The sequence below is a fragment of the Salvelinus fontinalis genome, chromosome 7 (genome assembly GCF_029448725.1).
Source record: "Salvelinus fontinalis isolate EN_2023a chromosome 7, ASM2944872v1, whole genome shotgun sequence".
Taxonomy (NCBI): Eukaryota; Metazoa; Chordata; class Actinopteri; order Salmoniformes; family Salmonidae; genus Salvelinus; species Salvelinus fontinalis.
In genome coordinates this window covers 17,899,420-17,911,834 of record NC_074671.1, presented here as the reverse complement: position 1 = coordinate 17,911,834, position 12,415 = coordinate 17,899,420, and the positions used below count along the sequence as shown (strand labels likewise).

The 12,415-nt window shown below is 41.7% G+C and overlaps 1 protein-coding gene across 2 annotated transcripts in view; it reads right to left on the bottom strand.

Moving 5' to 3' along the window:
- sgk3 (serum/glucocorticoid regulated kinase family member 3) overlaps positions 1-12,415 on the bottom strand; it is a 33,135-nt gene that overhangs the window by 17,398 nt on the left and 3,322 nt on the right. Inside the window, exons 2-8 of one of the 2 annotated variants that reach the window (XM_055928518.1) lie at positions 9,793-10,010; positions 9,513-9,596; positions 9,118-9,190; positions 8,722-8,797; positions 7,273-7,348; positions 4,422-4,471; positions 4,165-4,222 (exon numbers count right to left, since the gene is read on the bottom strand). In XM_055928518.1, the coding sequence (XP_055784493.1) occupies positions 4,165-4,222; positions 4,422-4,471; positions 7,273-7,348; positions 8,722-8,797; positions 9,118-9,190; positions 9,513-9,596; positions 9,793-9,870 (495 nt within the window). In that variant the 5' untranslated portion in view covers positions 9,871-10,010. The remainder of the gene's footprint in view (positions 1-4,164; positions 4,223-4,421; positions 4,472-7,272; positions 7,349-8,721; positions 8,798-9,117; positions 9,191-9,512; positions 9,597-9,792; positions 10,011-12,415) is intronic. The other variant, XM_055928519.1, reaches the window with a different exon arrangement.

The following is a 12,415-nucleotide window of genomic DNA, read 5'->3' as shown; positions in this document are numbered from 1 at the left end:
TTTTTCTTTATTTTTACTATTTTCTACATTGTAGAAGACATCAAAACGATGAAATAACACATATGGAATCATGTAGTATCCAAAAAAAGTGTAAAACAAATCAAAATATATTTTTGACTTATTTTAGATTCTTCAAAGTAGCCACTCTTTGCCTTGATGACAGCTTTGCACACTCTTGGCATTCTCTCAACCAGCTTCATGAGGAATGCTTTTCCAACAGTCTTGAAGGAGTTCCCACATATGCTGAGCACCTGTTGGCTGCCTTTCCTTCACTCTGTGGTCCAACTCATCCGAAACCATCTCAATTGGGTTGAGGTCGGCGATTGTGGAGGCCGAGTCACTTGATGCAGCACTCAATCACTCTCCTTGGTCAAATAGCCCTTACACAGCCTGGACATGTGTTTTGGGTCATTGTCCTGTTGAAAACAAATGATAGTCCCACCAAGAGCAAACCAGATAGGATGGCGTAACGCTGCATAATGCTGTGGTAGCCATGCTGGTAAGTGTGCCTTGAATTCTAAATAAATCCCTGACAGTGTCACCAGCAAAGCACCCCCACACCTCCTCCTCCATGCTTCACGGTGGGAACCACACATGCGAAGATCCTCCGTTCACCTACTCTGCGTCTCACAAAGACACAGCGGTTGGAACCAAATATCTCAAATTTGGACTCATCAGACCAAAGAACAGATTTCCATCGGTCTAATGTCCATTGCTCGTGTTTCTTGGCCTAAGCAAGTCTATTATTTTGATTGGTGTCCTTTAGTAGTTGTTTCTTTGCAGTAATTTGACCACGAAGGCCTGATTCATGCAGTCTCCTTTGAGCAGTTGAGATCTACTTGAACTCTGTGAAGCATTTATTTGGCCTGCAATTTCTGAGGCTGGTAACTCTAATGAACGTGTTTTCTGCCACAGAGGTAACTTTGGGTCTTCCTTTCCTGTGGCGGTCCTCATGAGAGCCAGTTTCATCATAGCACTTAAAAAAACTTGAACTTCATCATAGCACTTGAACTTTGAAATGTTCCGTATTGGCTGACCTTCATGTCTTAAAGTAAAGATAGACTTGTTTATTTGAGCTGTTCATGCCATAATATGGACTTGGTCTTTTACCAAATAGGGCTATCTTCTGTATACCACCCCTACCTTGTCACAACACAACTAATTGGCTCAAATGCATTAAGGAAAGAAATTCCATAAATGAACTTTTAACAAGACCTTTTAATTGAAATGCATTCCATGTGACTACCTCATGAAGCTGGTTGAGAGAATGTCAAGAGTGTGCAAAGCCGTCATCAAGGCAAAGGGTGGCTACTTTGAAGAATCTCAAATAAAATATATTCAGATTTGTTTTCCACTTTTTTGGTCACTACATGATTCCATATGTATTATTTCATAGTTTTGATGTCTTCACTATTATTCTACAATGTAGAAAATAGTAAAAATAAAAACCCTTGAATGAGTGGGTGTGTCCAAACTTTTGACTATTACTGTATGTAAATGTGAAATGTAAATCTAATATTAATTACATTTGCTATTATGGGGTATTGTGTGTGTATATTAATTAGGAAAAAATACAATTTAATCAATATTAGAATAAGGCTGTAACAGAAAAAACAAATGCACTGTTTATAAAAAATGTGGACATGTAAATTCCAAATTCAGCCTACATGGATACTGTACATTACAGACAGAGAGACAGAGATAGAGACAAGCACAATCACCAGATGGTGCCGCAAAGTCTAGACAAAGTAGTCTGGGTTGTACCTCCATCACTCGGTCACATCATTGACATTGTTATCAACGTTCCACAGACGCCACAGGCACACTGGTGTCCTAAAGTAGAACCGGGCTAATGACTTCGAAAGGGAGATAATGACTGATGGCTCAAAATTAACTCAAAATACAGTTATTATCTAGTCAGATATAGTGTAGTAGCTAGAGGAATTTAGTCAACTTGTTTGCCATCCATTTCCCTTTCTTTCTGTGCCACCAAATGTTTGCATATAGGTTACTGCTAATGTTACCAGGGCCACGTTCAGTTGCAACACGTTCTCAAATGTTTTTATCTGAATGTTCAAAAACATTGCGTCTTGCAGGTTATTAGCTATAGCTAGCTAATGAGGTAACATTGCTGAATAAGGTGTAGCCTATCAAATGGTCCGGTCCGCAAGTAGCCTATCTTTAGAACGCCCCGCAATACGCTTTATAAATATCAAATGTGACCCGCCAATGCACAAACAAATATATACCTAGCGCCAGTATTATGGGCCATAAGGGCTAGAATCAAGACGTTTTCTCTGAGGAAAAGGAGACTTGGCTACAGAATCTGATTCAGAACCTGGCTATGAAATGCAGTGGGGAAAGTGGGAGGGTTGAACGAGACTACAAATTCAAAGACAGCCTACTGTTCTATCCTCATAGCTAGACTGCTGTTTTACGATTAAACTCAATGCCGCTATCGTTTTTAATTTTGTATAGCAGCTTGTGTTTCCTAACCGGGAAAAGGGTAGCTAACTAAAAGGCTATTGGCAACTGTTTAGCGCATTGGTGCTGCTAATATTAAATTGTACGTATCACTCAATCTCTCCAAAAACTCTTGTTTAGTCCACTCCGTAGTCAGATTTTCGTCACAGAGATCATTTTGTATCACCTCATTTTAGTAAACTGAAATGGGACTACTTAGTAAGTTATAGTCTCGTCAATTGCCACTGAAAAATAAGTGTTTGAAGAATAAACATTCTTGTTGACGAAATTAACACTGGACCAAAGACATTCAAAATAGCTGTAATATACACTACTGTTCAAAAAGTTTGGGGTCACTTAGAAATGTCCTTGTTTTCCATGAAAACATACATGAAATTAGTTGCAAAATGAATAGGAAATAGTCAAGACTTCGACAAGTTTATAAATAATGACTTTTAATTGAAAAAATAATTGTGTCCTTCATACTTTGCTTTCAAAGAACCCTCCATTTGCAGCAATTACAGCCTTGCAGACCTTCGGCATTCTAGTTGTCAATTTGTTGAGGTAATCTGAAGAGATTTCACCCCATGCTTCCTAATTAAGCACCGTCCACAGGGTATGGCATGTTGTTGCAAAATGGAGTGATAGCCTTTCTTCTTCAAGATCCCTTTTACCCTGTACAAATATCCCACTTTACCACCACCAAAGCACCTCCAGACCCTCACATTGCCTCCACCATGTTAGACAGATGGCATCAAGCACTCCTCCAGCATCTTTTCATTTGTTATGCATCTCACGAATGTTCTTCTTTGTGATCCGAACACCTCAAACTTAGATTTGTCTGTCCATAACACTTTTTTCCAATCTTCCTCTGTCCAGTGTCTGTTATTTTTCCCATCTTAATCTTTTCTTTTTATTGGCCAGTCTGAGATATGGCTTTTTCTTTGCAGTCCTGCCTAAAAGGCCAGCATCCTGGAGTTGCCTCTTCACTGTTGACATTGGGACTGGTGTTTTGCAAGTACTATTTAATGAAGATGCCAGTTGAGGACTTGTGAGGCATCTGTTTCTCAAACTAGACACTCTAATGTACTTGTCCTCTTTCTCAGTTGTGCATCGGGGCCTCCCACTCCTCTTTCTATTCTGGTTAGAGACAGTTTGCGCTGTTCTGTGAAGGGAGTAGTACACAGTGTTGTTCGAGATCTTCAGTTTCTTGGCAATTTCTCACATGGTATAGCCTTCATTTCTCAGAACAAGAATAGACTGACGAGTTTCAGAAGAAAGGTCTTTATTTCTGGCCATTTTGAACCTGTAATCGAACCCACAAATGCTGATGCTCCAGATACTCAACTAGTCTAAAGAAGGCCTGTTTTATTGTTACTTTAAATCAGCACACCAGTTTTCAGCTGTGCTAACATAATTGCAAAAGGGGTTTCTAATGATCAATTAGCCTTTTAAAATGATAAACTTGGATTAGCTAACACAACGTGCCGTACGAACACAGGAGTGATGGTTGCTGATAATGGGCCTCTGTACGCCTATGTAGATATTCCATTAAAACTTTCCATTTCCAGATACAGTAGTCATTTACAACAATGTCTACACTGTTATTTGCTTTTCTTTCAAAAACAAGGAAATTTCTAAGTGACCCCAAACTTTTGAACGGTAGTGTGTATATATACTGTATTATGCATAATCACATACCTTTCCAAAGCTCCCCTTTCCGATGACTTTGAGAAAGTCAAAGTCTGTGGGCTTTGCACTAAAATGTGGAAAACAAAAAAAGGTAAGCAAACAAAATAAGTTAAAAAAAATTGAACAAATGAATGGCTACGATAAGACCGGCAAAGGTTACTTAAAAGGAAAATGACATCCAGAAAAGGAAAATGACATCCAGAAAACACATTAACACAACAGAAATATCTGCAGGCCTCAATTCAACGTGAGACTGTGTAACCTACTGTGGATTTCCAGACGGTCCCAGGTTAATATTTCTGGAGGTAGAGCTGTTCTGCAAACCAGAGAGAACAGATGATCTAGGTTAAAAACGCAGACATACGTAAGCGAGGCCATAGAGTCTAAATCTTTATTCTACCACAACTCTATCCTCCTGATTCCTGCTTACAAGCAAAAATTAAAGCAGGAAGCACCAGTGACTCGGTCCATAAAAAAAAAGTGGGCAGATGAAGCCGATGCTAAACTGTTTTGCTATCACAGACTGGAACATGTTCCAGGATTCTTCCGATGGCATTGAGGAGTACACCACATTAGTCACTGGCTTTGTCAATAAGTCTATCGAGGGCGTCGTCCCCACAGTGACTGTACGTACATACCCCAACCAGAAGCCATGGATTACAGGCAACATCTGCACTGAGCTAAAGGGTAGAGCTGCCGCTTTCAAGGTGCGGGACTCTAACCCGGAAGCTTATAAGAAATTCTGCTATGCCCTCCGACGAACCATCAAACAGGTAAAGCGTCAATACAGGGCTAACATTGAATCATACTACACCGGCTCCGACGCTCGTCTTATGTGGCAGGGCTCGCAAACTATTACAGACTACAAAGGGAAGCACACCCGCGAGCTGCCCAGTGACACGAAACTACCAGACGAGCTAAATCACTTCTATGCTCGCGTCGAGGCAAGCAACACTGAGGCATGCATGAGAGCATCAGCTGTTCCGGACGACTGTGTGATCACGCTCTCCGTAGCCGATGTGAGTAAGACCTTAAAACAGGTCAACATACACAAGGCTGCGGGGCCAGACCGATTACCAGGACATGTACTCCGGGCATGTGCTGATCAACTGGCAGGTGACTTCACTGACATTTTCAACATCTCTCTGATTGAGTCTGTAATACTATCATGTTTCAAGCAGACCACCATAGTCCCTCTGCCCAAGAACACAAAGGCAACCTGCCTAAATGACTACAGACCCGTAGCACTCACGTCCGTAGCCATGAAGTGCTTTGAAAGATTGGCAATGGCTCACATCAACACCATTTTCCCAGAAACCCTAGACCCACTCCAATTTGCATACCGCCCAAACAGATCCACAGATGATGCAATCTCTATTGCACTCCACACTGCCCTTTTCCACCTGGACAAAAGGAACACTTATGTGAGAATGCTATTCATTGACTACAGCTCAGCGTTCAACACCATAGTACCCTCAAAGCTCATCACTAAGCTAAGGATCCTGGGCCTAAACACCTCCCTCTGCAACTGGATCCTGGACTTCCTGACGGGCCGCCCCCAGGTGGTGAAGGTAGGTAGCAACACATCTACCACGCTGATCGTCAACACTGGATCTCCCCAGGGGTGTGTGCTAAGCCCCCTCCTCACCCACGACTGCATGGCCAGGCACGACTCCAACACCATCATTCAGTTTACAGACGTTAACAGTGGTAGGCCTGATCACCGACAACGACGAGACAGCCTATAGGGAGGAGGTCAGAGACCTGGCGAGACCTGGTGCCAGAAAAACAACCTATCCCTCAACGTAACCAAGACTAAGGAGATGATTGTGGACTACAGGAAAAGGAGGACCGAGCACGCCCCCATTCTCATCGACGGGGCTGTAGTGGAGCAGGTTGAGACCTACAAGTTCCTTGGTGTCCACATCACCAACAAACTAGATTGGTCCAAACATACCAAGACAGTTGTGAAGAGGGCACTACAAAGCCTATACCCCCTCAGGAAACTAAAAAGATTTGGCATGGGTCCTGAGATCCTCAAAAGGTTCTACAGCTGCAACATCGAGAGCATCCTGACTGGTTGCATCACTGCCTGGTACGGCAATTGCTCGGCCTCTGACCGCAAGGCACTACAGAGGGTAGTGCGTACGGCCCAGTACATCACTGGGGCTAAGCTGCCTGCCATCCAGGACCTCTACACCAGGCGGTGTCAGAGGAAGGCCCTAAAAATTGTTTAAGACCCCAGCCACCCCAGTCATAGACTGTTCTCTCTACTACCCCATGGCAAGCGGTACCGGATTGCCAAGTCTAGGACAAAAAGGCTTCTCAACAGTTTTTACCCCCAAGCCACAAGACTCCTGAACAGGTAATAAAATGGCTACCCGGACTATTTGCATTGTGTTCCCCCCCCTCCAACCCCTCTTTTTACGCTGCTGCTACTCTCTGTTTATCATATATGCATAGTCACTTTAACTATACATTCATGTGCATACTTCCTCAATTGGGCCGACCAACCAGTGCTCCCGCACATTGGCTAACTGGGCTATCTGCATTGTGTCCCGCCACGCACCAACCCCTCTTTTACGCTACTGCTACTCTGTTCATCATATATGCATAGTCACTTTAACCATATCTACATGTACATACTACCTCAATCAGCCTGACTAACCGGTGTCTGTATGTAGTCTCACTACTTTTATAGCCTCGCTACTGTATACAGCCTGTCTTTTTACTGTTGTTTTATTTCTTTACTTACCTATTGTTCACCTAATACCTTTTTTCCACTATTGGTTAGAGCCTGTAAGTAAGCATTTCACTGTAAGGTCTACACCTGTTGTATTCGGCGCACGTGACAAATAAACTTTGATTTGAAGTCTCAAATGACAACTGTACACTGCTGCGTTATTGTTGTAGAATGTAATAAATTATCACACATTGACAATACAATATCCAATACATAGAATACTTAATCAAGTACTCATTCATGCTAAAATCAGAGCAGAGATGTTATTCAATGTTATCCATATGTGACATATTTCTTCAGTTTCAAGACGTGACAACTAAATCTATAAAACAGTCTTACTCCTTTCCACATCATACTGTCCTGTCATCCCCTACCTTGTCATCTTCGTCCTCCGATGCATCTGAGAAGTTTTGAGATTTGTCCATCTGCAGGAATGCTCTGACATCAGGCCTATCAGATAGAGAGATAGAGAGAGAGGGGCAGAGTGGTCACATGTTATGGGTCTGACTGAGACATACACAAAGCCACTGCTGTTAGAGAAGCACTGCTTTTAGACTCCATGTTAAACATCACTGGGTCAGGAGCAGTGTTGGGGGTAACGTGTCACAAATTACTTTTATGAGTATCATGCTACTTTTTAAATTGGGTAATATTATTACAGTTACTTTGTCAACTAACGTGTGTTACTTTCAGAATCATCTCTCTACCGGGCGCATGTTTCCTTGATCCGATCTCGACTTGTTTCCTCATCTAGTTCTCCAGCGAGTGGAGAAAGGCTGTTTGGAGAAATGTCACAACAGCTACATCTATAAAAATGTATAAACCCACCCCAACCACTCCAGTATCCCTGCATATTGAATAAGGTAATTGCATTCATGTTTCCAACAAAATAAGAACTTGTTCTTAACTGACTTGCCTATTTAAATAAAAATAAAGTAAAAAGTATCTATATTATTATCACTGCATTGTTGGGAAAGCGCTCTCAAGGTAAGAATTACACTGTAAAGTTTTACGTCCTGTGCACGTGGCGAATAAACTTTGAAACGTGAAATTTAGATTTTTGCCATCACGTCTGTGATAGCAAGGCCCATAGAGGGCTCTACCATCTAGTGGCAAGTGACCCTCTATACATCTCTATGGGTCCGTGTACGTGCGGTCTAAAACCAGAACTGGCGGCTTGAGAGAAAGATTTTGAATGAAAAGATAAGAAATCTGTACAGATTTTTGGCTTACAGTATATGGCTAAATAAGCAGCCCATATGATAGCACAGCACTTGTAGACTTGCACAGGAAAGCATCACCACAGATGAAAGAAGAAACTAGTGATCAAACTTGAGTTAGTCTACTTACTATCTTTGGTAGAGCAAACAAACTGTGAGATTTCGATTTTTCCATGAAAGTAACAGAAAGTAATAACATGTTACTTTCTACACAAAGCAATATGTTACTTTTGCGAAATGTAACAAGTAATATTTACTTTTTCAAGTAACAAATCTCAACACTGTTCCGGAGATACTGCCATGATACGACAGGGTTACATATGCTCCTTCTGAGCTTATCATCCCCAGATCTTAACCATAACCATTAGGGTGAACCGTAACCAAGAGGGAGAACTGTAACCAAGAGGGAGAACTGTAACCAAGAGGGAGAACCGTATCCAAGAGGGGAGGAAACACAAAACGGACCTTAGATTAGTTTCTAGGGTAACTTCCTACTCGTATAGGGGGCTTCACACTTGCATAAAGTGAGGCAGATCAATTTGGTTTATTTTCAATTGAATTCAATAACTTATTTAGCTAGCTGATCAGTTATACAATACTTACTGGATACTGAGCTGAGGATGTGAGACCAGTCTCTGAATGAACTCATGTAAACCTGTTCTTCTTTGCTTTATAAACTCTAAAAAAATAAATAAATAAGAAATGGACAATTTTATAAATAGAATTTTTGATATGGACACAAATGAAAGACAACCTACAGACACACGAGCAGATATGATGCAAAGTTTTTCTGGTGTAGTTTCATATCATCCGTAATCTAGTTTTTAATACCCAAATGAGCTAATTTGTTTGCAATTTAAATAAAACAAAATAGTTGGCTGAAGGTCAGTGGAAAACAGCGGGGTCTGTATTGAATTCTGATCTACTGAATACATTTTTATAATAGAGTGAAGTTACAGGTAGTATACTGTACTTTTATCAGATTAATCAATACGGTACCTGGGTCAAAGTTGTCCCCAAATATTCTCTTGGCTGGGATTTTCAAGTTCAAAGATGGAAACTGTTTCCTCAACTGCATAAATAGAAAAGACAGACAAATCAGATTACAGAAAGTATATATAAAAATAGATGTCACAGAGACCAAAATTACTCTCTACTTTCATTTTCCCAATTATGAGAGTTGAATTACCTGATTTTCTAAATGTCAACTAAACATAAATCCCCACTCACAGCCTGAAAAATACTCCTTAAAACATCGGATAAGATTCTATTTTGATCAAAATCGAGCTTTGCCCAGTTTAGTCAGCAGATCTCTGATGAAAAGGTTTAGTAAGAAAGGAAGCCTGGAGTCTCACGACAACATGCATTTATCACACTGTAACACTTCCACTTACTGTGTTGTAGAGCTTGTCAAACTCTGCGTATCGCCTGAAGACAAACCACTCATGTCTTCCTACGTTGACCATCACTTTGTAAACCTGGACAAATGTGGAGGAAAACACATTTTAGTATAGACCTAGACAAATGACACCGATGCCCTACTTTCTACTGATAATAAATACTCTCTAATAACCATTCTGTATAATGTCTATACAAGATATACTGCAGTCTGTAATAGTGCCTGCTGAACAGCCGTTGCCATAGCAACACTATTATACTATACTCATTACTCACAGTGTAGCGCTTCTTCTTGTCCCTCTGCTCGTTGTAGCAGGGGATGCTGACATTGGGGAAGCTGGACTGCTCCTCCATCCTGAGCTGGAGTAGTCAGAGTTCAGAGGTTTGAGGTCAAAGCGTAGGTCAGAGGTCAAGCCTCCCAGCACCCTTCCACAGCGTCCGGTCCTGGACAGAGCTCACGTGGACAACTGAACCATCCTCATCATGGTTGACTGCTGTGGACAAGAGATAAGAGATTAGATTATACACTGAAGAAAAATATATATGCAACATGCAAGAATTTCAAAGATTTTACTGAGTTACAGTGCATTTAAGGAAATCAGTCAATTGAAATAAATGCATTAGGCGTACAGCCAAATTCTCTAAAACAATGTTGGCAGCGGCTTATGGTATAGAAATTAACATTAAATTCTCTGGCAAAAGTTCTGGTGGACATTCCTGCAGTCAGCATGCCAATTTCACACTCCTTTAAAACTGGAGATATTTGTGGCGTTGTGTGACAAAACGGCACAATTAAGGCTACGCTCCTAAACCCCCCCCCCCCCCCCCCCCCCCGAACACACCCCCTCGAGTCTCTCTATGCTCTCTGTCACCTACATGCCCACTCTATCCTGTTTAGTTCTTTACCTCATACCTCACTATTATCCACATCCATCTCACCACTTTCACTACTATCCACCTCTTCTCATCCCCACATCCCCTACTATCCATCTCTTCTCATCCCCACATCCCCTACTATCCATCTCTTCTCATCCCCACATCACCTACTATCCATCTCTTCTCATCCCCACATCCCCTACTATCCATCTCTTCTCATCCCCACATCCCCTACTATCCATCTCTTCTCATCCCCACATCCCCTACTATCCATCTCTTCTCATCCCCACATCCCCTACTATCCATCTCTTCTCATCCCCACAGCCCATACTATCCATTCCTCATCCTCTCTTCAGCCCCTCTCTCCAAACCGATGGACCCAGAGCTGCATGACTTCACTCTCCTCCTCTTCTCACATACAGCTCACACACCCCCCCCCCCCCCACCACCACACACACACACTCCCGCTCGCACGCTGGGCCTGTGACATTCTCCCTGGCTCCTGTCACAGCATGGAGGACTGGAGGTATTTATAGATAACCTTCCGCTGGCTCTTTGAAGTTTGAAGCACACAGGCTAGGTAGAGACCTGTAGGAAGCTGCCCAGTGGGATCCCCAAGACAGGAAGAAGTGCCATTGTAGTGAACACTCTAGAGAGGTAGTAGTAGCCTATTATGAAATCACCTTGAAGACCTTATTGAGAAAAGAGAATTTCATCAGTCTCAATCAAAGCCTATCGATGCCTTGAAACAATATGGAGAAATTACAAATGCCACCTCAATCAAATGTATTAATGTTGATATGCTGCAAGGCTCAATATTAAATGTTCAATGTCTGCTTTAAAAAATGTTATCCATCAACCAATAGGTGCCCTTCTTTGCGAGGCATTGGTCTTTGCGGTCGAATCCGTTTTATTAAATTCACTGCTCGACTGAGGAACCTTACAGATAATTGTATGTGTGGGGTACAGAGATGAGGTAGTCATTCAAAAATCATGTTTAACACTTTTGCAGTCTAAGCAACTTATTATGTGACTTGTTAAGCACAGTTTTACTCCTGAACTTATTATGGCTTGCCATAACATTTCAGCTTATCGTTTTTTTATTAATTTGTAAAAATGTCTAAAAACCTAATTCCACTTTGACATTATGGGGTATTGTGTGTATGCCAGTGACGTAAAATCTCAATTTAATAAATGTTAAATTCAGACCGTAACACAGCAAACTGTGAAAAGTCAAGGGATGTGAATACTTTCTGAAGGCACTGCACATGGGATCAGAGACAATCAGCCTTCCATTGTCAATACTAGTGATAATAATGAATGTTATTTTGTGAAGTGGTTCCTTGCATCATACAACACAATTTTCAGTCACCTTTTTGGCCAACAGTGTTACAGAATTTGTATATATATATATTTTGGGGGGGAGGGGGACCAGTGACTTGAGCTTTCAGACAAGTAAAGAAATCAGTCCTAAAAAAGTTAATGTCAAGCACTGTGCTGGTTACTTGCTGATCGTGTCGTGTCTGTTTTCCTGTTAGAAACAAAGCTTTTTGTTTGGTGGCGTGACACTGTCCTTTGTTTCATAGTGAGGTCAGCTAGCATGTTAAGTCATTTCTTTCAGACCTTGCCATTCGGTGCTTGGTGTAGGCTACAACATGCTGGCTCTCTCTCACACAACAGTTCCCAGTTAACTGTGCTGTACTGAAAGTCTTGACAGAGAGATCTAATTCAACACTTCCCAGTAAACTGTGCTGTACTGAATGTCTTCACAGAGATATAATTCAACTCACGTAATAGTAAAGACGCATAAAGGGAGAAAGCCTCTTAAAATGCACAAGTGCAACTGAGAGACCTTCAGTTCCAGCCCCCCCTCCCTTCCCACCACACCCACAGAGAGCAGAGCAGAGAGCCCATTGGCTTGACTGGGATATTATAAACAAATATTCTCCCACTGGGCTTGTTTCAAAATCAAATCATGCAAGCATGGCAAAATGACTGCGCATCCCGAGGCAGAACCGCTTTT